The sequence below is a fragment of the Calonectris borealis genome, chromosome 10 (assembly GCF_964195595.1).
Source record: "Calonectris borealis chromosome 10, bCalBor7.hap1.2, whole genome shotgun sequence".
Classification (NCBI taxonomy): domain Eukaryota; kingdom Metazoa; phylum Chordata; class Aves; order Procellariiformes; family Procellariidae; genus Calonectris; species Calonectris borealis.
In genome coordinates, this window is record NC_134321.1 from 9,255,258 (window position 1) to 9,280,678 (window position 25,421).

Here is a 25,421-nt window from a genome sequence, read left to right on the forward strand (position 1 = left end):
TGAAAGACAAAAGGGGGGCTTATTATTTTGCAAAAATTAACCACTGATAGTAAGATACACCCATGAATGCAGAAAGGGCATGTAAGAGAACATTACAGCTTTTTTTTTTTTTTTTAAGAGCAGCCTACATTTCTCTTTCAAAGACAGAAATGCAAAACCAGCCAAACTTTCTGGGTTTCATCACGCTTTTTGCATATGCTACCTGCGGTTATAAAAAGAGCTGTTTAGGGAAAGTTAGAGAGAGCATAAGAACCATATATTTGGTTATTTTTTGTATACCTTCTCCCTGTAGAACAGGTGCCTCATATGATGAATCCAGTGGTACTGGGCTCAGAGGGATTTATAAAATCCTCTAAAAAATGTTCCAAGTTAGCTCTTCCATGCATAAAAATGACACCACTTTAAAGGCAGTTATTTCTAGCTGTGCTATGCCCTCTTTTGGAAAATGCCACTCTCTCCCTGCTGCTGCATGTCTCAGCAATGCAAAACTGCCGTTCCTCTCCTTAGTACTGTGGGATACACGTTGTGTGATGAAACCCTGACAATTTTCAGCACAGAAAAGCAACGTGAAGTGCTGAATCCCTCATGGCGAGATGGGCAGGGATCTTCTGAGGCAATTCATATGTGCAGGGAGGAAACATCAGCATCAGGATGTGCCCATAGACCATGACTGGATCAGGACTGCTCAGAGGTAGCTAAAATACAGGGACAAGGGTCTTGTCTTGCTCTGGGTGGCAGTTCCCCTCCAGGTGAGAGGGGCTTCACTTCTTCCCTCTGCTCCGGGTGTGCATGGGATGGGTGGCAGGGAACGGTGTTTCTCCCTTACAAAGGAGGAGCGCAGAGGATGGTAGATGGGGCAAAATACTGCACCAAGTTCACTCAGCCCTGCAGCCCCCAGGAATCCGACTGTAGACAAGACAAAAGTGATGCCACCAACAGAGAAGGGAAGAAAAATACTTTCAACTATATATATTATATATATATCTGTATACACACACACATACATTCCTTCTTATTATTAGACCCTCAAAACTTCAAATAAGCCCTGAAATGGAGAAATATGGGTTATACTGCAATGAGAAAACTCATACTTGCTTTCAGTGCCATGCCATCAGCGTCATGGTAAGGGAAGTGATACAGTGCCAGATTCAGCTACCTTGCATTGGTATGACTCAATGGAGATGCGGGGGAAGAGACTCCGATCCATAACAAACAGCAGCGTTCTTTGGGCTGTCGGATTCAATCTCGGAGTTCAGCGAGGGCTGTGCTCCCAAAGGATAACAAATAGACTACGAGGATCACACGCAGAGACAACACAGGCTTTTATACATAGAAAAGTGCTAAGAGGCATACTTACAACGTTTTCCCCCCTCTCCTTTTACTAAACGTTTGCAATTTTTTTGCTTTGCTTTAGTGTACATTGTTAACTTCTTAGAGTGCTTATAAATGACATTATTAATATATAAGGATAATTGCTTTGAAGAGAAGCACGCATTTTTCCTTTACCTTTGCCTGCACTTTGCCAGCAGGCATTTGCAGGCTCCAGAGCATGCCGTACACACAAATATTTGTGTTGATCTACTTCAATCCACAGAATGTAGCTAGGAGACAGACTATTTATCTTCCCTGCTCTTACCTTTCACTATGCTTCAAACAGACAGGGTTGTTTCTTAAGGTGTGAGAGACATCGACAGACCCCACACTTGTTTTATGAGCCCTGTGAAATAACCTCATGAGCAAACTGGCACGTGGGGCACTTCTGACGGAGGGGCTCAGGCTGGGTTCTGCCCCCCTGCTGCCTGCCCATTTCCCAAGGTGAACGCACAACCAGCATTTGGATTCACTCCTGTATGGCTTTCTTTGTAGCGTTTGAGTTTCCATGGCATCACAGCAACAGACCCTGTTTTACTGAAAGGCATGGACTGTGTGTTTTATTGTGTTGTGTTTGAGCCCAAATATTTCATATATTTCACAAATACCATTTCTACAGCTGTGGCCTGAATTCTAAGTGGGTGCAGATCAACCTTGCTCCGCCAGATGCCATGCTGGGGTAAACTGATGTCCAACAAGGATCTGCCCCACAAGTTTTGCGTTTATATTGCACACACGCACACACAGAGGGTGATTTGTGTTTAAAATGTATACCTCTGTCCTTATTTATACAGTGTGTCTGATGCAACACGTGTGATCACATTCAGTGGCACATGCTGTGTCAACGGGGAGAAAGGAGGATTTCCTGCCAGAAGGACATGTATTTGCCACGTCAGCCAAGCCGCCCTTTCCAATGTCCTGGCGAGGGTTGCTTGGACCGGGGAGCCTAGGAAGAACAAGCCAACAGGGCAGGTAAAGCATCCCAATACATGCCTGAGAGGTGCCCAAAATCAGACCGGGAAAGCAGCTTCCCATTCATAGCTTCCGGAAGCTTTTTCCAACACAAGGGATGAGCTGCAGGCACTCATGGTCCAAAGTACTGTCAAGACTGAAATTAAAATCAGTACTTCTGTGGGCCAAACAGCTGGATCGGCAGCTAGGCAGTGCAGAAAGAAATTCCCTGCAGGTGTAAATGGAATAAATCATCAGGTTCCCTTACAAGTACTCAGCTCTTCCAACTTTAGTGGCAGCTGCGAACCCAAATCATACTTAAACTTTCACACTGCATTCCTCTTGCTCTTTTGGTTTGGGCCCTTTATAATCTCTAAACAAGTGCAAGCAGTTACTTATTGTTTATTAATAAATCTACTGGTAAGCTGGCCACTACATTCAGGCACAGACACATGCGCTGCTCACATTACAACCACATGGAAGTTACTACCGGTGAAAACAGAAGCCTGCAGAACAGAGCCACTGTGAGGGGAAGCATGAGACCTATGTCAGGTATATGTTCGACTTCTTTTTGTACCCGATTCCCCCTCAAAATGGGTCAGGTTTTTTTCCTGAAACGCTTTGCCTTCCAGCCGACTGATCTGAAACTCTTGTGAAGGCAGCAGCCTGTCCTTTCCTGCTTTTGCATGACGTGCTCCAAGACAACTGCATACACGAGGACCCAGCATTGCAGAGCAAGACACGGATGAGGTGGAAGGGATGAGGTATGCAGAAGGAGCACACTCATTCTGCCTAAAATGTTACAGCGGGTACTTGAGGTGCACGTCAAGAGAGACTCTCGCAGCAATAGGTGAGTACCTTTACCTGGAGCACCGAGGCATAGTGGCAGCCGGGCAGGTCTATAGTGCAAAGAAGATGCAGGGTAAGCAATTAGCAGCACAGTGTTACCACCCTCAAGTGCAACCTTTTGCACTGAGCCAGTCCGCTGCGCCAGCAGAAATCCTAATAATGATACATAGATCCATCTGCACCAGCACACAGTAGTAGGGCGCTGATCTGATTAAAGGGGAATGGAATCACGAAAGGATCATCTTCATAACAAAATGAAATCAAAAAGGAAAATAGGAAAAGTTTGGTTATCCAAGGAAACTGGGAAGGAGTTGTTAATCTATGAAGAAATCAACCTGTAAAACAGATTCTTCCAAAGGACAAGAACAATCAGCTGTAACGGTAAAAATACCATAAATTAACTAAAAGAGGTTCTTGCTTATTTTCCTTTTCCCTAAGATATTTAAAGAAAATAAATAGTTATAATTTTGCTTTAGCAATTCCAAGTTAAGATGTCAATAATGTATCATTTTAAATTTACATTTACAATGTTGTTTTGGATAGATACACTTACTGCTATACAGTGTTTTGTGGTAATTTACATTTGACTATAATATATAAATGACATTCCGTGAGAGTAGAACTTTTCTGCCTAACACCCTTTTTGGTCTCCCAGAGAGAACCTGAGGGCATGAAGAGACTGCAAAGTTGTTTTGAGAGAATTGTCATAAAACGTGGGCATTTAGAAAGCAAAAACAAATTACTGGGAGCAATAACAGAGGCTATAAATGAGACAAATAACTTGTTCTCATTCAGAAACACTGCTGTCAATGCTCTAAACTATCTGCCTCAAAATGATGATGTCACTGCACTGAGTCTCCAGAAGAACTCAGACTTTGGGTGATGCTGCAGTGGAGATGCACTCCAACGCCAGGATGCCACGTCGTGCAGAAAAGGAGGCCTTAGTTTCATTTCTGATGTCAGAAGCTGTGAAATAGCGCATATGAACTAAACTGCTTTGCTTGAGCAGCGCTGTACCTTTGGTTGCAGGTCGATAGCTGGAGCCATGCCTCCAGTGCAAAGCATGCAGGAGGGAAAATCCAAATATCTTCCATCCATGTTTTAGTGGCATTAAATTACAAGGACTTCCAAACTGTGTATCACTACTGCTTAACAAAGAACAGGAAGGAAAATGATCACCTGTACATTATTAGAGAAATGTCCCAGCTGGTAATTTAGCATCCAAAGCTAAGTAAGTTTTACTAGAGTGAATTTATGACTGCTCATTATTTAACTTAGTCTAGGATCATAATTAAAGATGGTACTCTAAGGCGAATTCCCACTGATGGGAAACAGCATCATTTGAGACTCCAGCAAAGAGTAATCAGACACCTTTGGGGAAGTAATCAGGCATCTGTGAAAGAAAACTCTGATGTCAAGAGCCCCTCACATGGGATGCTTGTTTAAGTGTTGTGAGGCTTGCAGCACATTTAATGAGATATAAAGGTTAAAGTTTTTTTTTTTTTTTTCAGCGTTAAAAAACATAAAGAGAAAGAAACAACATTTGATGGTCCTAATCAGCAGCAAAATAAAATGGGCAAATATTGTTGCACATGGGGTACAACCTAAAAGAAGGAAATGAAACACCTTTTCCTCCTGAGCTTCAATGCCCACACCTTTACTGAAGCAGGTAATGTTTTGTAAATACATCTCTGCTTGATGGGACAACATGTGAAAGTGGTAAGGAACATGCGGACTTAGGTCCTTGAACTGTATGGACTTTTATGTAAGAATTCTGTCTATTTGTCCCTGAAAAGCAATGTACACTATTAAACTGATAAATAATTAGGAAGCCCTCTAACATAGCTGCTTGAAAGCAGTCCATGAAAAGGCAGGAGCACAATATGTAACGTGACAGAGCAACACAGTCCTGAGCCACAGAGGACAGGCCAGAGAAGAAAGGAAGCAATTTTAAGAGATGGTCATGTGCAAAAAATCACACACTGCCACTGTCGCTGATACTTAACAGTATCTGATGAATATTTTACAAATACATTTTGGGTTTAATATGTCTGTACAGAGAATCTCTAACTTTGCAAAACTTTATATAAATCAGTACTGCAACACCAGTGAGCCCTCTTGTTAAATTTTACAGGCCTGATGATCTGCATGATTTAACAGCATGATCCACTGTATATCTTGAATCTCTGGAAGTATCATCTTCTTAAAAAGCATTGTTGTATGATGGTTTATTATCAATCCACCAGTTGCTACAATTACATAGCTGACAGTATTTATCCTGAATGGTATATTTCAGAAATAAGATATTTAAAGATGATCTGTATGGTTTCTTGAAACAGCTCCAGGGTCAACTTAAGAATTAAGCTCAGCTCATGGGCTCTGATTCAGCAAAGGCCTTACGCGTATGCTTTTATTCCAGGCACACGAGCAGTCCTCAGAAGAACTGTTTTAAATCAGCTTTTGCCAACAGGAGGAAGGAATGAGATAACAGAACCAAAGAAAACTCTCCTTGCTAAATACTAGCACAAAAGGAAAACAGGAGTTTTCACTCCCAACTGAAAAATTAGCCCTCTACACTATTTCAAATTAGCTAAAATATTTTCACCATCTTGTATTCGGATGATTGAAAACACCGCCCCTCCCTTCATTGCATCTTTAAAATTAAAAAAGAGGAGGGAGAGGAGAGTAACTGCAAAACAAAAGGCTGCTAACGTTCATATTGGCTAACAAACTGGATCCAAATGCACTGACAGTTTGGGTTGACCTAAAATAGCCTTTCCCAGAAGACCCTTGATTTACCAAATGCCACCACTTACAGGGCTTTGCTAGGGAAATACTCAGAGGACTGGCATAAAGTGAGAAATAGTTTTCCTCCAGTGTATCTGCAGGTTATGCTACTGGTCACAGTTCTGTGACCCAAGATAGCTTTGATAGCTGGGAGAAAAGACATTCCTGTTTGGTGCCAAACTGTTTAGGATAGCACGTTTGTCAATGGACAACTGCAGAGCTGCATCGCTTTGTGCTGATCTGAAATTCCCTATTCACTGGGGAATTCTGAAAATTATTCTGAACATTATGCAAATTGTTCTGGGCACATTTTCCTCCAAAATAAGAAAGGCTTACATAACGAACGCTACACTGTTTTCTAGATTAGCAATACTGCCCACAGACTTAATAGAGTGTGACAGAGGAAACAAATTGCAAAAATTCACACCGACAAACAAATCCAAACTTCCCCTCCAGAGCTGAAGACCATCACAAACCATATCACCTTGCAGCAAGTAAAAGACACATTTTCAGGACCTTGCCTTTTTCTACAACACACAAATCTAAGCATGGGGAGGGTAGACAGGAGCCAACATGTGACAACCATTGGTCACATTGCTTAATGCAATGTGGAAAGCATCGATATGCAACCATGAGGTGTGAAGAAGAATCTGCATAAAATAAATTTGTTATGCTAACCCTACACTTTTATATTTGTATGCTAGACTGTCTAGCTGAGAAGCGCTCCGTGCACTTGGCTTCTCAGTACTTTTGCATGAATGACACTATATAAAGAGGTACTGTATTTACTAGCTGAATAAACAATAGGTTTTGCTTTCACTCAAGTATTATGACTTCAACTCATTTTATTTATATGTCAGTAGTTCAGAATGTGCAGTGGACCAGGCACATCATCACTGTTCACCTTTGTCAAAGAAGGGGCCAGAAACATCCACGTTGTTATATCTCTGGAACAGCTATAACTCATCCCTGTAACCTTTGGAGGATACACTACAATCCATTTTGTGTTAGCAGCACTGCAGCAACCTATTTATTTTTAAGTTCATGAAAAAAATGCACCTATTTTCAGTGTCCCCTGGTATGCACACAACCCAAAAAGTGACAAGTTGACAGAGCTGGTACAAAAAGACTGGCTGCCCAGCCATTAGCCTCCTATAGCAAAAGCGCAAGGGAAAAAAAATCACCGACTCTAACATCATCCCTGCCATTAGATGGCACGCTGAATGTTGTCAGATCCCAGGAGATGGGGGAAGGCACGCCCTCCACCTGAGGGTCTCTCTTGAGCATGTCGTAAGCTCAAATTCCCAGGCAGGCATGAATACAGAACATTATGGTATCTGGACATGATGAGAGAGGACCCAGAGAGAACCCGCTCAGGAAACCAGTCCCCAAGCATGTAAGGTGTCAAGCACCCTGGCACCAAGCTATCTAAACGTGGGCTAATGTTTGTGCAGCTCCCTTGCTCCTGTAGACTGGCTCACATCATGTTAACTAAGCCATGTGCGCTTGGTTGAATCTGGGCTTTAGAGTTTTTAAAGATCAAAGTCAATGCGAATCTTTCCAGTATTCAAGTGCTCCTTCGGTATCAACACTTCCAACTTCAAGATCAGCCTATTAACTACAGACCTTAGTGTTTGTAAAGCTCTCTCAAAATTGTGGGTTTCAGCTATTTACTATGGGGGTGAAAATCACCTAAAGCATTTTTATAATCTTAAAAACCATCCAGTGAGGCAAGGAATATGCAGGCATATGGCCAAAGCAGTAAAATCTTCTTGAATATTATACCACATGTACCAGAGGTACCTTGGCTGCACTCAAAATAAAAACTAGTCAGTTTTGTCACTTTTAACATAATGTAACCTATTAACTTTCATCACTGTTCTGGGTAAGTAATATGTATACAGGATATAACTGAAGAAATAAATATTGACACATGTTGCTGCTAAAACACTGATTGAAAACTGCAGGCCAGAGCATCAGAGCGTAGCAGGGTTTCTTCATTCCCAAGATCTCCTTCTCACTTCTGATGTAAATTCTCTGTCCCAAGGCTGCCTTTAATGTACATGAGGTTTGTGTACGTGTATATTATATATATATAAATAAGCACGCTCACAGAATAATGAGCCCTGAGAAATACACTCTTCCAGCACTCTCTTGGGAGGGTGAGGTTGCTGAACACAGCTGTTTTAATGATTCACATCCTCTAAAAACTACGCTTTCTGTGCCTGGCCAGGTGAAAATGCCAGGTACGAAAGGGAAGCTTGTAAATCTGCTTAGCTGTTTCCTTCTGGCAAACTGCCCCCCCTCCTCTTTACCTCTACCCAGAACTGGTTAAGCACCAAGCACTTCTTGAGACTGAAGACTGGAAAGTACATGTCATTCCTCCTACCTATAAATAACACCATTCAATAAAATAAAGGCAAATAAAGGTAGTAAATGATATTTATTTCTAGTATTATTTTATCCAGTACACATTTCTCTCAGAATTTTTGATGTGCTCCTCTAGTCAGGGCTGTCTGTGCCAACGGAACGACTGCAACCTCCCTCCCACCCCCCCAGCCAGCTCATTATCCAGTGACTGACAGAAGCAAGCGCCAGCTGCTCTACAAAAAGGCACATGAAACACTTCAGCAAGACATTAGAAAATCACCTGCCTATAAGGAAGAGTTTTTTTCTCCCCGTCACCATTACCTACAGATTGATACAAGTGTTGAATTAAAAGGTTGATGGTTCTTCAAAAGTCTTGTTACTGTAAAAATGAAACCCATAACCACATCTGGATACTCTATTCCCAGTCAAACACACAATGAGTCAGTGCTAATGGGGCCGAAATTGCACCTCTGACCTTGTCCCTTCATGTTTCCCTTTTGTCAGGCACCTCTAAGGCCCTACAGCCAGTCGGCAGAAACAGGGACATCGCCAGTTTGAGACTCACATATTCTGGGGCTTTATTGCCATGGTGCCTTGTGACAGCGAGTTTCACGGGTAATTGCAGGCACACACAGGATTAGTTAATCTATTGACATATACCAACAAGGAATGCCTGCGTACACTGTATTATTTCTTTGGTAGCTCATAGCTCTCCTCGACACCATTTGATGACAAAGTAGACAATGAGAATTCTCCTATCAAGTGCAAAATTCATAAGTGCAATCTACCTTTGGAAGCTTCTGTGCCGAGTGGATTTTCCAAGATGTCTGTCATATCTTGGCTCCAAGCATCCTTCACAGCAGACTTGGACACCTTCCTGTTGTTCAGGCTTTGCTGTGGTCGGAAGTTATTCCTCAGGTACTCCACGGACTTGACGTGGTCTTGCTGTTCGGTGGTGAATATGGAGTAGAACGCCTCCAGCTGATTGCAGCCATCATGGCAGGGGAGAGAAAGGACGTTAATTAGAAAAACAATGTGGTGAAATCTGGGTGGCTGATAAGAAAGTAAAATGGCAGGAAGTAAAATGTTGATGCCAAGACTGATAAACCACATGGGAAGTCAGGCTGCCCACTGAAATCACTGCCAACCGTCTTATCTCAGCACAGTGCTTATCCTGCCCAACAAGGGAGAAGGCCTTCTAGCAACCCGTGGACGTCTGTCATGGGCAAGGAAACATTTGCCCTTAGACCCCTTGTCTGGAAGGATTTTGTGCGTGACACAGCCATGCCAAACTCTCCTCACCGCTGGCACCATTTTGTTTCGCAGTATTGCGTCAAAAGGTGCTTCCAGGTCATTCCACCCCAAGAGCCTTCTCCAGGACAGGGTAACGCCACCTTATCTCCGAATACCTCACGAAGTTTAGCTGCCAGGCTAAGCTTCACAGACAGCTCTTGCAGCACTTCTGCAGGAAGGTCACTGCAGTTGTCACACCTTTACGGGATGGACACCCAAGCCCATGGGCTGGCTTGCCCAGGAGCAGGTCAGTAGCAGAGTGGAGCAATCTCAGGACTACCAGCTCCAAGCGCCCTGACCTCCCGACCAACCACTGTTCCCTCTGATACCTAACTACAGGATGAGAAAAAAATAACACAGAATAAATCCATTTAGGCACAGTTAGCATATACTCCTCTGGGAATAAGTTTCCTCTGTTGGATTCAGATCTGAGCTATTTTTAATAAAATGTATGAACTTGTAAGAAAGAACTACAATTGGAAAACTTTTCTGTTACTTTGTATCTTAGTATTTCTTAGAAAGAAATTTCCAGCAAACGAAGGTGAAAATATTTTCAGCTAATGTTTTTCTCACAGCTATCAAGGTCAGTATAGCATTTACTAATAGTTTGTTATCATTCACGTCAAGAATTAGAATTAGTTATGTTGCTGCTGGAAAGACTGAGCAAGACAAAGCAGAGAAGGATTCAGTCCTGATATTGTTTACATCAACATCAATTACATATCTTGATAGTATGGATTTTGGGAGTACAGAATCTGGTCCAAGACTTTAAAAAGGGTCTTGAATTACACTCATAGCTTAATGACAGGTCACTTTGAAAGCCACACCCTCTTCATTAAGCGCATCTGCTCTTAAAGCTACGGGGAAGTGTGTGAGAGTCCCGAAACTTGCACCTGGGAAAAATTATCATTGTAGCCTCAGTTGATAGTACTGATAAAAATAATCAAAGGAAGGTGTAACAGAGCAGTTAAGCATCCTCCACTGAACCAAGAGGCACTGACTACCATTATTTAATTTCCTTTCAAACCAGTGATCTGAACCCCCCTTTTGCTGTTGCTGTCCAGCTCACCCAGTCTGCTGGGCTTGACAATCCTAGTTATTAGGCTTAAATCTGTAAAACTCTGACCCCCAGGGCAGGAGAGAGTGAATTTTTCCACATTTCATTTCAAAAGTAAGTCCCCTTGGAGCGGGTGGTGTGTTGAGCCGGCTAACGGAGACATGTATGGGAATGTTATCATGCAGCGCATGGATAGCAGGTGGGAGAAAGGACGGACCACACAGCTCGAATCCTGAGTTTGGCAGCTCTGCACTAAAACACATAACCAAGGGAACTGAGTCCCACTACAGGCAATCACCTCCAAGATAAGAGCACAGCTCAGGCTTGTACATTTTTAGCAGTAGCTGCCCCCTAATCACAACTACTTTTACTGTACAAGCAGGGAAATTGAGGCAGAGGGACAGCAGGTGACCAGCAGGGAGGGGTGACAACCAGTGACCAGTTCCCATTGCAGGCAGGGAGCTCAGGTACTGCTTCCAGTCTTGCAGGTACTGATGGTGGGATTTGGATTATAATTTTTTTGCATCTTAGATGAATGCCCTATTCCCTGATTCTCAACTGCAGTTCTCTCTCTGATTCTTCAGAGTAACATCTTGAAAAATCTTGAAAACTTTTTCCTAATTATTAGCAGAAGCCCTTCAGAAGCATTGATGGATGGGTTAAAAAAGGGGTAAAGGGACTATTACCTTACACTTTTGTCTTAAGAAAAAAACCCAGCAGATGATCCTGCTATGCCCTTCTATGAAAGCACAGACCAAAACTCTTGTGAATATTTACGTCTCTTTTGCACTTCATGCACTGGAAGCATTTTTGATGAAGCCAGCTGACAGGGCCTAAGATTACTTTACAAAAGCTCAAGAACTTGGATAGCAACTGCTCCTCTGAAGTCAAGTCTCTAGGCTTATACTTGCATGACATTAATTGAATTTTTAAACTTTCAGAGAGAACTTTTAAAATATTTTCTTCTGCCATGCTACCTTGGGGAGGTATAATTGCATTTTAACAACTGCCAATTCAAATATGATTTTGAACCTTCCCCTTTTTATGTGTTGAAGTATATATAAGTCATTTCAACTTCATTTTTACTATAAAAATATTATCCACCAGGAATGAGAAATTAATTTATCTATAGCCAGAAAAAAAATAATGTAAGAGCTGCAGTCAAGAGGCTACATTCACCTCTTCAAGGTTTACAAGAGCTCCCGTTCAGAAAAAGAAATGAAAAGCTGTTATAAGACTATTGTAGATACGGGGAAACCTGATCTGAAACTCCGAGTCATGTAATTACAAACCATTAAAGCCTGATGTGCACAGTTTTCTAAGGGCAGGATATACAAATGGCAATTAAAAATACTGAAACCGTTATAAGCACAATGAGATACTCTGAGGTATGCATTATGAGAGGTAATGCCATGCTTCGGGTCATTGAATGCACTTAGCTTTACAATGCATCTGCAGGGTGACACAGCTTGTCCTGTTTTGTTGTCTAATTATCGGGAAAGATGATGATGATGGAGCACTGAGAATAAAATAGAGAAGCCTCCACAAATGGACTACTTCAGTACTGTCCTTTTTACAGCAAGGTATTTTGCACAAAAGCAAGGATTTAATTGGAACAGCAACAAAGCTTAAACAATATCACTTTCCTCCTCTGGGATTACAGACTGCTTCACAGGGCTTGTGATAAAGAAGGTTAAACTATGGCAATGGATTATGTTGCACTGTTTCTGTTAGAGGAACAAATAATAATCATAGCAATGGCAGGGTGGCAGGCTCTTAAAATACACCCATCTAGAGCTGGCAAGGGAAAGAATACTATTATTTATTCCACATGTGTTGTAGCATCAATGAAAGTCTGTCTACACACAGAATTCCCAGCCCTTCAACCACACATGCATGCATAAAGCAGCACAACGCCAAATTTTAAAGGCTTGACTTGGCGCAGTTACTATTGTACAGCACAGTAAAGAAGCTATGCCAGGATAAAGTACCTTTATACCATTATAATGATGGCCATAACTGGTATTTACCAGTTTATTTGCATTTGTTAAAAAAGAAAATGAAAAAATGAAGTCATGACCCACCTGATGTGTATACAGGGTTTAAAACTGAGCGTGGGCCAGGCCTCGCAGCCACCAAAGAATAAACAGTAAACTTATTGATGTAGTGAAAAGCTACAAGGGATTGCAAGTATCCTGCAGGCAAGGACAGAATTCAAAATGATCTCGACAATCAGAGAAATAGCCTGAAAAAAACAAAGGGTCCGATTCAACCGGGACCATGTGCAGAGTCTCACGCTTCAGCCAGAACCGTGGGCTGCAGGAACGCGTGATGTGCTCAGCGCTGCTAGAGAGCGCTCTGGGGAACGCCTCTAGCAAAGGGGTTCCTGCTGCCCAGGAGCTGAACACGGGCAATAACGTCATGCTTTTGTGAAAAGGCAACGTTACACCAGCACGGGTGGCCGGACACATGAATCCTGCCATGTCCCTCGGCCTCGGGAGAGCCCCAGCTGAAGCGCTGCGACCGGCTCTGAACACAGGACTTCAAAAAAAGATGAAAGAGTCTACGGGAGAAGCAATGGGATCCAGAAAACATGAAAAAAAGCCTGGACCAGGGGCATGGTGATTGCCTACCACCCTTCTGAAACCTCTGAGAACCAGCATCTGTCAGTCATGATCACCCAGTGAACTATTCACTTATGCTTTACAGAATTAGTGTATTTTAAAAGTTTGTTTTCAGTGGCTTAAGCCAGATGAATAAAAGGAAAGACTAACTTCAGCAGGATGGCTTTCTAAAGACAACAAACAATGTCAAAATACACTTAACTGGTGAACATCTGACTCCATCTAGCCATTACCTTATTGGGAGCATTCTTCTCCAGGCAAATCCCAGACATTGCGTCTATTTGCATTAAAAGCTGCTATGTGCTAATTCTAAAGATTTGTGCACCAGCTCCCTAAGCACATAATGGTAGCTTTACTGTGTTATAAAAACAGTTAAGCATGGAGAATTAATGGAAGGATGTCTTTTCTAATGTAATTAGTTCAAATTACTAAATCTGAGCAGAACTGAAATCACTCACTTTACTTTGAAAAGAAAGTTTCAATTAAAAAGAACAAAAAGGAACTCCATGTAAATATTTACACCATAGCTTAATTTAATCTTAACAAAAACAATACCAAATAAATCATTGAAAGGAAACTGGGTTTCATGTTGTACTGTCTTCTTAAGACTGATGGCTCATGTTCAGAAACAATATTACTTAAGAGAAAAAAAAAATCACCGACACTTCCTTTTTTGTCAACAGAAACATTTTTGTTCTCAAAATTAAAATGGCGGGTTTTGCAAACACTGTCTTAAAGAGGGCAAATCAAGAGATGGACTTCACTAACAAAATAAACACACCTGATGGTAAGAAATGGGAACGGGCTTCCGAAAAACGATCCACTCCACGATCTCACTACACGGAGGAGTAGTCAGAGAACCTGCGTAGCGGTAGTAACTCCCCAGCGATGTCGGCAGAAGGTCCCTCAGCACAAAGGGATCCAGAAAGGTCTCCTTCTCTGCGGGAAAGATTGACAAGCAGAATTACACTTTTTTTTACGTGTCTTTAAAACAGACATCACATTGATAGGCAGCCTAACAAGGTGTAATGGCAACAACATATTTTATCATATATATAAATAATGAAAGATGAAAACACCCTATCAGGAAGGCTCTGTAAGAGTTGATGTGTTGATTATTAAAAGAGCAGCCAAAATGCTAGTCAAACCTATACCGAACACGCACGCTCCTATTTAGAAGGCGTGCAGGTGTGAAATGCCCTTGTTATCCCACTGGTTTATGTTAGCATAGAAATAACACTGTTTTCAGTGGTTGCAGCACTCAGTAGATGGCTCTTCAGCTTGATGGCAGTGAGGGTTCGCCAAGACCCAGCAAGGACACAGCCAGGCCCCAGTGGTCCCACTTGCTGCTGCTCAACCAAAGCGCATCGGGTAGCGTACCCGTCCCATCCCCACCAGCGGGGGAAAGGGATGCGGGAGTGGGGTCGTTCCCTCTGCGGGTTGCTGAGATGGAGGAGGCAGAGCCACGCTGCCCAGCAAAACCTCTCTGGGAGCTGCTGGGGGGACGAGCTGAAGAGCAGGGCTGCAGGGCAGCAGGGCACCTCTGAAGCTGAGCTCCAGCTCAACGCGGTGCTCGAAGCAGCGTCCAGCCAGCGCTCGTTCGGGACTGCCTGCACCTGGCCGTGCAGGCATGGCCGAGGGTGCTGCTGGGTGCAGTCAGCACAGCACCACAACCATGTTTCAGAGGTAAAACTGCTGCCTCTTCTCCCCAATCCAAGAAGCTGCTTCCCAGGGTCCAACAGTTTGGGGACAAACTCTTTCCTCTGAGAGGCTCCTTGGACAGCCTGAAATGCAAACCTAAGCACTAAAAGCATTTAGCTTCAAGTAACAGTGACAAGCTGGTAATATTTAACTCTGTGAAGAAAAATAAATAAAAGAAAGGAGGGAACAGCTGCAGGCAAGACAATTTCCCTGCCACCCCTGAGCATTTATCCTCTGCAATTTATGTTGACTCATAGGCCGAAGTTCCTTCCCAGTCTGGGCAAAGGTGTTCACTGCCTCAGGGCATGCTGACATGCGAGGCTCTCCCATACATCTCTATTCCTCACTTTCTATATTCTTCGTGCCTCAAACAAGAGTCCGCATTTGGGTAGCAGGAACTCCTCTCCCTGTCTCATCAGAGCTGCTAGGCAAGCCTGCTCCCCCGTAGCAGAGCGGAGGAGCAGGTAGGCTGGTGATTGACACACACATCTTCCAAAGTCAGAAGGAAAAGAAAAAGGATGAAGTCTGCAGAATTCACTTCCACAGCATTCCACAGTTTTCTAGACGTCTTGATCAAATCAAGAGTTGCCTATACCTCTGAGCAGCAGTCTGATCATCAGGGGGATTTTTTTTCCTCCGCTGCTGCTGCAAGGTGCAAATACATGATGCACTTCAGACATCTTCTGTTCTTCTGCACAGTATCAACAGGTGTGCAATGTTTTCATAGCCTTTAGTGTTTCAAAAGATGAGTAATGCTATTAAAGTCAAAATATTCGTAACAGAATACTGCAATCTCTTCATTAACAGTTTCTTTCCTTCTAATCCAAGCAGATATCAACCACTTCCGCATCCCAAAAAGGAAACAAACAAATAATAAAACAGATTTTTTCCTCTTCATAGTATACCTCTGGGAAAAAACTGTGCTTACATAATAAATAGTAAAATATATACGATTGGCCAAAGTTCAAAGATACTCTAATCAGTAAGTTATAATCACTGCAAAAGGTCATATTTAATTCGATTGGCTTATTTTTATGCAGGAAAAATTGGTTAGAAAAACTGCAAACTCAGTCACAGGATTTGATTTCCAAACGCAGCGCACATACATCTTCCCAGCGAAATGACGTGGGTTTTCTGTTTAAGGACCCGTCTCTCTCTATGTGGAAGCTGAGCACACAGCGGACTGCTATGAATCTGAGAGAGTATTTGAACACGCAAACATCCTCTTTGAGTTAACAGCCAATGACTACATATGAAATAGATGGGTCGTGGAGGCATATTTTAAAGAGCTTTCCTCTTCTTTTTAAGAAAAAATGTTTCAGTTAAAATTAACAATTTAACTATTTTTAACGTTTATAACCTTTTATTTAGAACGATGGAATCACTTAAGATGCTGGATAAACATTCTGTGAGAAACTAAGAATATGGAGTATCTCTTTATCAAAGGATGGCAGGAGAACGAAGCTCATTTTACACTTTCAAGGATTTTTGAGCCATATGCTGACAATATTATATTTTAATAATTAATTGTTCATCAAAGGAAAAGATGAAGAACAGGGATGCTAAATTCAAAGTTATTCAAATTGCAAAAATGAATAATGCATGACTTTTATATTAAATACACACTATATTAAGTAGTCTACATTTCATCCAACTCTGTCTTTCATTTTTAAACATTTTGAACTACAATATGAATAATCAACCAAGGGAAGCTTATTTAGACAGAGAAATACCTTATTTGAATGCAAACTGGAAGTATCCGACTATGATTAAATTTTGGTTATCAATTAGGGAGGGTTTTTTCCTAAGCATTTGGAAAATCATAGTCAGCTGTGAAGAAGAGTATTTCTTGAGGAAAAAGTAGCTTTGCTAATACACAGTTTAAGTAGGGCAGGGTGTACTCGATCTAATTTTTCATGGCTACAAGCAACGCTGTAAGTTTTCGTTAATGAATTCCAAAGATTAAAATAAAAAAATACATATAATTGGATTAAAATGACTACTAAAATAGATGATAATCGATTGATCATGCTTTAATAACCTAGCACTTTTGAAAACAGATCATTCATTTGTATCACTTCCATCTAGACGCATGGTGTAGAGTTTTAGAAACCAGAGTCACAGACAGATCTTCACGTGAAGCTTAAAGAAAAAGGGACTTAGAAATTCAGGAGTCTACCTCCCATATCCTTCAAGAGGACATGGAAACAGTAAATGCCATGAAGTTATGTTCCTAAGAGCTTGAGACATTTTTGAAAATGGGATTTTGAAGTCATGTCACTTTTAAAATTTCAACCTTAAATCAGTTATTGTTGTTGGCAAAACTGTAAGGAGAATAATTTGCAAGCTAAGCAACAGCATTCACTGAATATGGTAGAAATATTTTATATACGTATACATACTAACATATGTGTATATATATAATTCCTACTAAATGGGAGAGAACAAGGTTGGAAATAATATCAAACCTTTCTTCACTGTCTTTTATGACTGGCTCCTATTTCCCATTTTCAGTGCTTGAGATGGGCACAAGTTGTGCCCAGAAGGCTGGGAACAGACTGAGCAGGGTGAGGAGTTTCTAGGAGGGGGAAAGTGGACAAGGCTGGGAACTACATGATCTACAAGACAGCATTTGCTGACAGGTCTAGGAAATAGCTGGCAGACAAAAGCAATAAAATGCACCAGCGAAAACATGTGTTCACCTGCAAATACCTGTGAACCACTGCAATCAACGCTGCAAAACCGACCCATGAGCCACCTACTTGTTCTTACGCATAAAACAGAGCCCCACACCGAAGCGGTCTCTTCTGCTGCTCCTTGTCCTACTCTCATCTCAGCACCCAAACGCACAGGGGCACCCAAGCAGAAAAATAAACAACCAGGAAATTGGAGCCCCAGAGATCACGACCCTAACGACAGGCCCTCGAACTGGAGAGCACTCCTCTGGGAAAGCAGCAATAAACGTGCTGCTGTGGCCACCACTCCCAAGCAATGCAGAAAAGAGCAGCACCCAAAACATCCACTGAATGCCCCACTAATGCAATACAGCCAATTTTACCGACGGTTAAGAAACAGCGATCCTTTGTTTACAGCACCAAGGCTCGTAAAAAAGTGTTCACTCTAATATTTCCAAAGGAAAAATTAGCAAGTACCACAGATTCATTGTTGACAATTAAGACAATGAATGTGACATTTAAACTACTGAGTGTTCCACAGCATAAAAGGACAATTTTGTATTTTAACTCTTACATTCACAAAAATGAATTAACAGAGACAGCTGGTAATACATTTGACCTCCTGATACAATATTCATGTCTCCCTCCCATAACAGCAATGTGAAAAGTAATGCCCAGTATATTCTTTCTTTGGGCTGGTAAATCTCCCCACTATTTCGCATGGGACCAAGAGCCGCTTTTTGTACAACCCAACCCAAAGGCAGAGCCATTGCAGGCATGCTTTAAAAAGCTGACCTATTCACACTCTGTATTTGTCAAGGCATCACCACTAGATGTGAACTACTACTGAATTGTGCACAATAGTTTTCCAAGCAGAGGAAAAAATCAGATCTTAAACCAGATACCAATAGTGGATCTCCATCAACTACTGCAGTTTTCATACACTGCGGCCAACAAATATTATATTGCAAGAGACATCAGTTGAATGTTTTGAGTTCAAGGACTGACTTGCTAAAAATACATTCTGCAAAATGCTGGATAAAGATAGACCTGAATTTTAACCAAATCACTATAGAGTAAGAGGCTTCTTGAGATATGCAGGTAAACAGTACACAACGACCTGTGATCAAAACCCTTTTAAAATCTAACAGGAACTTGGAATGGAGATCACAAGAAAATAACTATATGCCAAGTCCATTTATATCTCATGGAATGCTTTGGGACTTTCATCATGCTTTTCTGTAAGAAAACAGGAACTTGGCTGCATTGAAAACAATATCTTAAAATGAGCTTATTTCCAAAATTAACGTATGTGCAATGCCTGATAGGTGGAAACGTTACCCAGCTACACTTTGAATAACTGAAATCTGCAATACCAGTATGAAGAGCTTTGAAAGTCTCCCAAATTTGTTAAACAATGTTACTGCCAATTTCATTTTCACAATGAGCCAAGTCATTCTAAAGCTTCTGCATTCAAACATTTAAAAAGCAAACACACAAAAATAATCAAAAGGACACCATGTCACACACCCACTGAGCCAGAACTTCCCAGATAAAGCAGGCTGCACACCAGAGCCAGGGACCAGACACACGATGGTGATTCTAAAGATGAGATTACAAATATTATATATAACTTTAACTGAAAAGACCAGCAGATGAGTACTTGCTGTGTAAATCCAGCATGACGAGCAGTTTCTGACAGTCCTCTGTACCCAGGGTAATTCTTGTCATTTATTGTGCAATTATTTTTCTCACTTTTATTTAGTTTTTTTAAAAACCAGAGCCTCTGCTGAACAATGTAAGAAACTGTACGGACACAGAAAGCAGAGCATGGTGGGAAGGAAGGGAATGAGATAATAACACAGTCCTGCAGACTAATTTAATCTGAGACAACCAGTGAGCGGTACAAAAAACAGAAGGAAAGAAAAAAAGGCAAGTTTCCTATGCAAAAAAAATTGAAGTTGAACATTTCCATGCCAGGTGTTGGTCTCAGGCTTAATTTTTCTCATTCTCTCTCTCAAAACAGCTTAGGAGGAAAAGGTTTAGCTGGGGAGGAGAGGTCTTAATTCTTTAAAGAAGTAAAAAATAATTCTGAACCTTTAATGCTTAAGCACTTCTGATGCAGAGCTTGGCAGAGTGGCTGTTGCCATTCTGGACTGGGATGACACCTTTCCAGGTTTCGCAAAACCGAACTGGAGGCAGAGGTACATGCGGAGACAAGGCTGGAGGGACACAGAAACTAAGAAATACAGAATGGGCACAAGTGGTAGGAGGAAAAAGAAACTATGAGGAGTTTAGAGGAGAAGAGGATCCCTGGAGCAAGCTGGACCCTGGCAGAGGTAGGGTGAAGTGAGGCAAAAGTGGCCAGAGGAGCGTGGGCTGTTTACATCTGCTCCAGCAGAGCAAAACCGCATATTCTCAGACTTCGCCATCCCTCTCTTCTCGGCAAATGTCCTCAAAACCCACCAGCAAAGCCCCCAGCTCCTTCTCCCTGCAGGTGCTTTGTTCACATTCACCATCAACCTTAATTCTTAACTTTTAACAACTGCAATCTTCTTTTTGTTAGTTTGAATTAGTTTTTCTGTGCAATATATTAATTCTATGTCAGCTCACTGCTCTTTACTCAGCCGTGACCAGCGCTGCTTTCCACAGAGCAGACAGGTGAAGGACCAGAGATTGCCAACACTTCCAACATTTATTCTTTTAAATGATACAGACCCCTGCAGCTATGCACAGAGCTGCCCGATATAAAGGTGTGAACTTATCACCTCTGCTCTCATCTTCATTTCCCACTTCCCTCCTCCTCCCCTTTGCTCCACAGCAATCATGTCCTGGCCCCTTTCACATGGCTACTCTGACTGTGAACATAAGAACAGATCAGAAAACAAAAGAATATATCCAGATCATCCCCGAGGAAAAAGAAATGCTCCTCCACATTTCCTTCTCAGTTTAACACATCATGCTGCTCTCCCTTTGATGGCCTTCCTTGTTCCAAATTGGGCTGCTGCTTTCTTCGAAGTTTTACTTTAAAAGACGAGGTCCCGTGGTATCACATCTCACCCTCAGCCCTCTCCCCCGCCTTTCTTCTCTACAGCCCCTGGATATTTGGTGCAGAAAGCAAACAGCTTGTCAGGTGGTGTTATGGTTAAAGTTAAAAACAAAAGAAAAAACCTGTCATGCTGCTAATGGTGTTTTCTTGTTATTATGCCTTCTGGTGTGATAGATCCACAGGGTAACTAACACTGTCTGGATTGCTTTCTTTTTAGTGCTGATTTCTTTTAACAGGTTATTCCCTGCCTTTTTGCCTAGGACAACTGGAGAGATGTGCAACATATTTATTCTCTATCCTTTTTCATTATTAAAGCAATTCTGTTTCCACTGTATTTTGGTATGGTCTCCCCAGCAGCCCCTGAAACTTTGGTGGTCACCACCAACTTGCCTGAACACCTCTCGCCCATCGAGAGTGCCTGAACACCTCTCTCGAGGGAGACGTGAGATCACACTCTGCTCCATGCTGAGCTTAAGTCATGGTATTTTAATAATACAAAGGAAGAAGAAAAAAGCAAGATTTTTTTTTCCAAACTCCCTTTTAAATAAACAAAGGTTCCTCTCTTCCCCTCACCCCACCCCACGTTCGCAAACAAGCAACAGATGCCATCGATTCACTTTGTACCTAAGCTTTTGATCTGGCTGCACTTTGATTTTCAGTGCTCACTTTTGACAAGGAAGGGAATAAGAGCCCCATTTTTGTGACATTAATAGAGGCTTTTCTGCTGTGGTAATTTATTTGTGCTCTGCTAATAATTTTCTGCTGATCCATGTAGATTCTTGATGACAGACACAGAGAACAGGACAGAGCGACAAAACATGGTTTCCATCACCGTGAAAGACTTCCCAGGGGCAGTGTGGGCTGCTGCTCCCTCTGACAACCATTTGCCTGCAAACAGGGCTGTGCAGAGCACCCGTGCCCAGGCTGAGAGAGAGCAAATGCTGTGCAGCCTCCAGCACCGGGTGCTGCCCTCAGGACTGACATCGGGGAAGGAGACTCATTTTAATGCCTTTCAGGCAGAACAAGGAAAAGGTATCTCTAAGAGGCTTACATACAAAACGGTACAAAAAAGGGCAAGTCAAAGACAGCAGTGTTTCTGTGCAATGGCTCCATCCCGCTAGGTGCTCCTCCGAGATCTTGCTGAAGCATGTGGCAGACAAAAGCTTTAGTAGCCATTTTAATGCAAATCAACTGTATAAGACATAACCTGGTATTTCACATTCCCCTATTCCCAGAAGGGCACAATCATTCTCTCTGAGGCCTCAGCCTTGCACAAGAGCCGCTCTGCCCTGCCCCGTGCTCCTCAGCATCACAAGGAAGGACGAGGAGCAGAGAGGAGCTCAGGGCAGGGCACCCAGCCAAGCACATCAGCAGCAAAACAGAGGTAGAAAAGTCTGATCTGCAGCACCATGTCTGGTCCACGTTTGGTGCAAGTACAGCCAGGCACTAGTGACTTTATTACTTTACCTAATGATCCAACTTCAGCTAAGGATGTGCATCATCCCACCAGCACCTGCATTGCTGGAGACCTTTCCCGTCAGCTTTTGTGATGAGAAGAGCATTTGAAGAGGAGCTAAAAAAGACCCCCAGTGGTCAGAGCTGAAAAACACCAGCAAGTCGGCATCAGAAAAGTCGTATCACCCCTGCCGGTACTCCATCCCTTCTGCAGAGAGAGGGCTGCACGCTCCCAGCTGTCCGTCCCTGGCAGGCTCCACAGCAGATGCACGCTCGCCGTGCGCTTTGCGGCAGGGAATGCAGGAGTGAGAATAGCAGGCACCTCGCTGGCGGGAGGTGTGACAAATCCTTGGCAGAGCACAAAACCGAAAGCAATTTTAAAATCAGCAACAGGCATCTGACAGCTCTGAAAAGAGCCTCCTCGACGTTCGTGTGCCTTTTACAATGCTCTGCGAGGGCCGATGCGGGAGTCGGGGAGCGTCGACGTGATGGGAACGAACTGTTAGGCAGGAAGATGTGGGGCAAACCCGAAAGCATTTTCATTGATCCAAACATTGTTAGGCTGTTTGGTACATCACTGGTTTTCCTTCCAGCTAAGAAACTTTATATGGTTGCTCATGTAAAATTAAGCTTAATGTGGCATTAAGATTCTACAAAATTATGCCTGGAGCTCAGGAAACAAAGTGAACTCTGAGTAGCGACTAAGCCTGTATTGATTTTTACGCGTGCGTTTCTCCATCATTGTTACCAAGCTGGTGACACTGTGAAGGGCACAATTATTTATGTTCCATCAAATTAGTAAGTAATTCAAATCCCTGACAAAATCTCAAGCAAAAATTGCTTTCATTTCCACAGAAAGTCCTTCTGACACTTAAATTGTTCACTTACCCCTGGAAGAGCACTGTAAGAATACAAGAACTTTACAGAAAAACCCAAAAAGCTATGCAAGAAGAATGAAAAACCAGCTCACCACTCATCAGTACCACCTCTTCATCTAACTGAGGGTCATTGGATCTGTCACCATCATGGGGACAGGCCAGCATGGGTGCCCTATACAGCGTGGTGCAGAGTGGAGTCCCCATATAGGACCAGGCCTTGTAGTACCACCACAGGGCAAATGAAGAAATGAGGATGAATGTTTGAGTGGGTGCGTAATTTCCTCTTTGAAAACTGAACGATTGCAAGGAAGGAGTGAGTCCAGCACAACTTAGGAAGGATGCTCTGCCGGCTGGAGGGAGGGGGATACAGAAAACCTAGAAAATCTTACTTAAATAGGCACGTTGAGGTGAGGCATGTGGGAGGAGCAAAGCAGAGGGGTTGGTGATCTCTCCAGCCAACAGAGGATATACACACATGCTCTAATTTAAAAGCAATGTAGTTATCTCAACATTCATATGTATTCTTGATTTCTACATTATAGGTAAGTGTCTCTGTATTGTGATGACCACGTAAAAACAGCATGGGCATGGAAATGTTACAAAATGCAAAGCAACTTAAGGTTTCAATTTTGCCTTTTTCCAGCTCCTTTTGTTGGATTCCTGCTTGATCCAACCACTCTATCCAAAAACCACAAGAGTTTTCCACTGTATTTCAGCCAAAAAGTCTGTGTTGCCTTAGGGTCCCAGTCGAATGCAACCAAATGGAAGGCAGGAAGAACCTTTTCAGATAAATTCATAAAAATGTGCTCGCGTAAAATGTAAGTAAATTACATCCGGAAAGAAATGAGCGTGTCTGGAATAAAAGCTCACATCTTTATTATTATTCTATATAATAACATTAAAAGAGAGATATGATATGAGAATTCTTCACTGAAGCATTCCATCAATATTTAACTTAAAGAGAACAATTTCTTTGAACAACTACTTTGTAGGAGGAAATTCCCTTACTCTAGCCACCAAAAGAGCCTTAGAAAAGGCCTTTAATCAGGGCCTTTGAAACAGGAAGGAAAGCAAGATTTTCCTCTTTTTCTTCCTCAATGTTTTGAAAAGGAAACAAGCTATTGAAATATATCAAGCGATTTCCTTTACTTGAAACACTAGCTGCCTTCTGTGCATTGTGAGCAAAACAAAAATAACCGCCTTTTATCCACCCAGATTTTGCTGCGGGTAGGCAGCACTGAGATGGACTAATCATTATGTGGTCAGGGAATCACAACCTCGGGACCGTGTCACATCCTAGCCAAACAATTATTTTTGGGAATGGAATAATACTCTTAGGAGACATCGGTATGATTATCCACTAGTGGCTATTTTGGCTGCAGCAGCAAGGAGCAAGAGAGGGAGCAGAAAAAAACCAATCAGATGGCTAAAACCGATGAGATGTTGCGCTTGCAAGGGGTAGAGAGTCTTGAAATAGAAGGCAGGTAGAAAACAAAGCTAAAAAGAGATCCTGGTCCAGTTAAATGGCAGCTTGACTTCAGTGTCAAATTACTCAGCCACTGAAAAATCCTTGCAGCCCAACTCGTCCTCTAGCTTTATTTTTGCTAGCCTGTTTTGTTACCCAGTGGGAGCTAGATTATAACATCTATTTTTGTGGAAAACAACACAGTTTTTCAGCTCAGTGTGTTGTTTTTATTTCAGAGCAGAACACTGCAATTTATAAACAGCAAAACCTATAGAAAATTCACTAAATGAAGGACTTTATGGTATGTTATCATTTAACCCCTATTTTTCACTTTCATTGGATTTATTGGTGTTCCCAGTTGCAATGTTAAATGACTTTGAAAGTAGAGCAATTAATCCAAAATCCTATTTGTTTTAATCTAACACTGTCAACTAGTTTTAGGTTTGCAGTCAAGAGAAAAAAAATGTTTATTAAGCTCTACAGCACTAGCTAATGTCTAAAGACAATCCTCGGAAAAGGTGCAAAGATGTTTTATCACAGCACTATAGATGGGACGGAGATTTATTATAGTACCTAGCACCATTCCAGCAGATGCCTTTTGAATTACAATGAGATTATTAAAACTTTACAAATCATTATGTTAAAACCTGACAAGAGTACTTTGGGAACTGGAGCATCTCGATGTCATTGCTAATGATGCATTACCCGTGATAAGGTTTCAGGAAAATTCCTAAGTAAAAACTGGTTATAAAAGTATAAAATATATTAATATTTATTTCAGTACCTGCTATAAGTTCAAGGATAATAGGTTTATATGCATCAGAACAGCCAAATGATCGTATTTATGTCAGCATTAGAAAGATGTTCATCTGCTGCAAAGTTTAATTAATTTTCAC

The 25,421-nt window shown here is 42.0% G+C and overlaps 1 protein-coding gene across 1 annotated transcript in view; it reads right to left on the bottom strand.

The window, feature by feature from the left end:
- The window catches only part of PTPRG (protein tyrosine phosphatase receptor type G), a 415,889-nt gene that overhangs the window by 92,285 nt on the left and 298,183 nt on the right, over positions 1–25,421 (bottom strand). Inside the window, exons 7-8 of the mRNA XM_075158716.1 lie at positions 14,084–14,241; positions 9,117–9,309 (exon numbers count right to left, since the gene is read on the bottom strand). Of these exons, the coding sequence (XP_075014817.1) occupies positions 9,117–9,309; positions 14,084–14,241 (351 nt within the window). The remainder of the gene's footprint in view (positions 1–9,116; positions 9,310–14,083; positions 14,242–25,421) is intronic.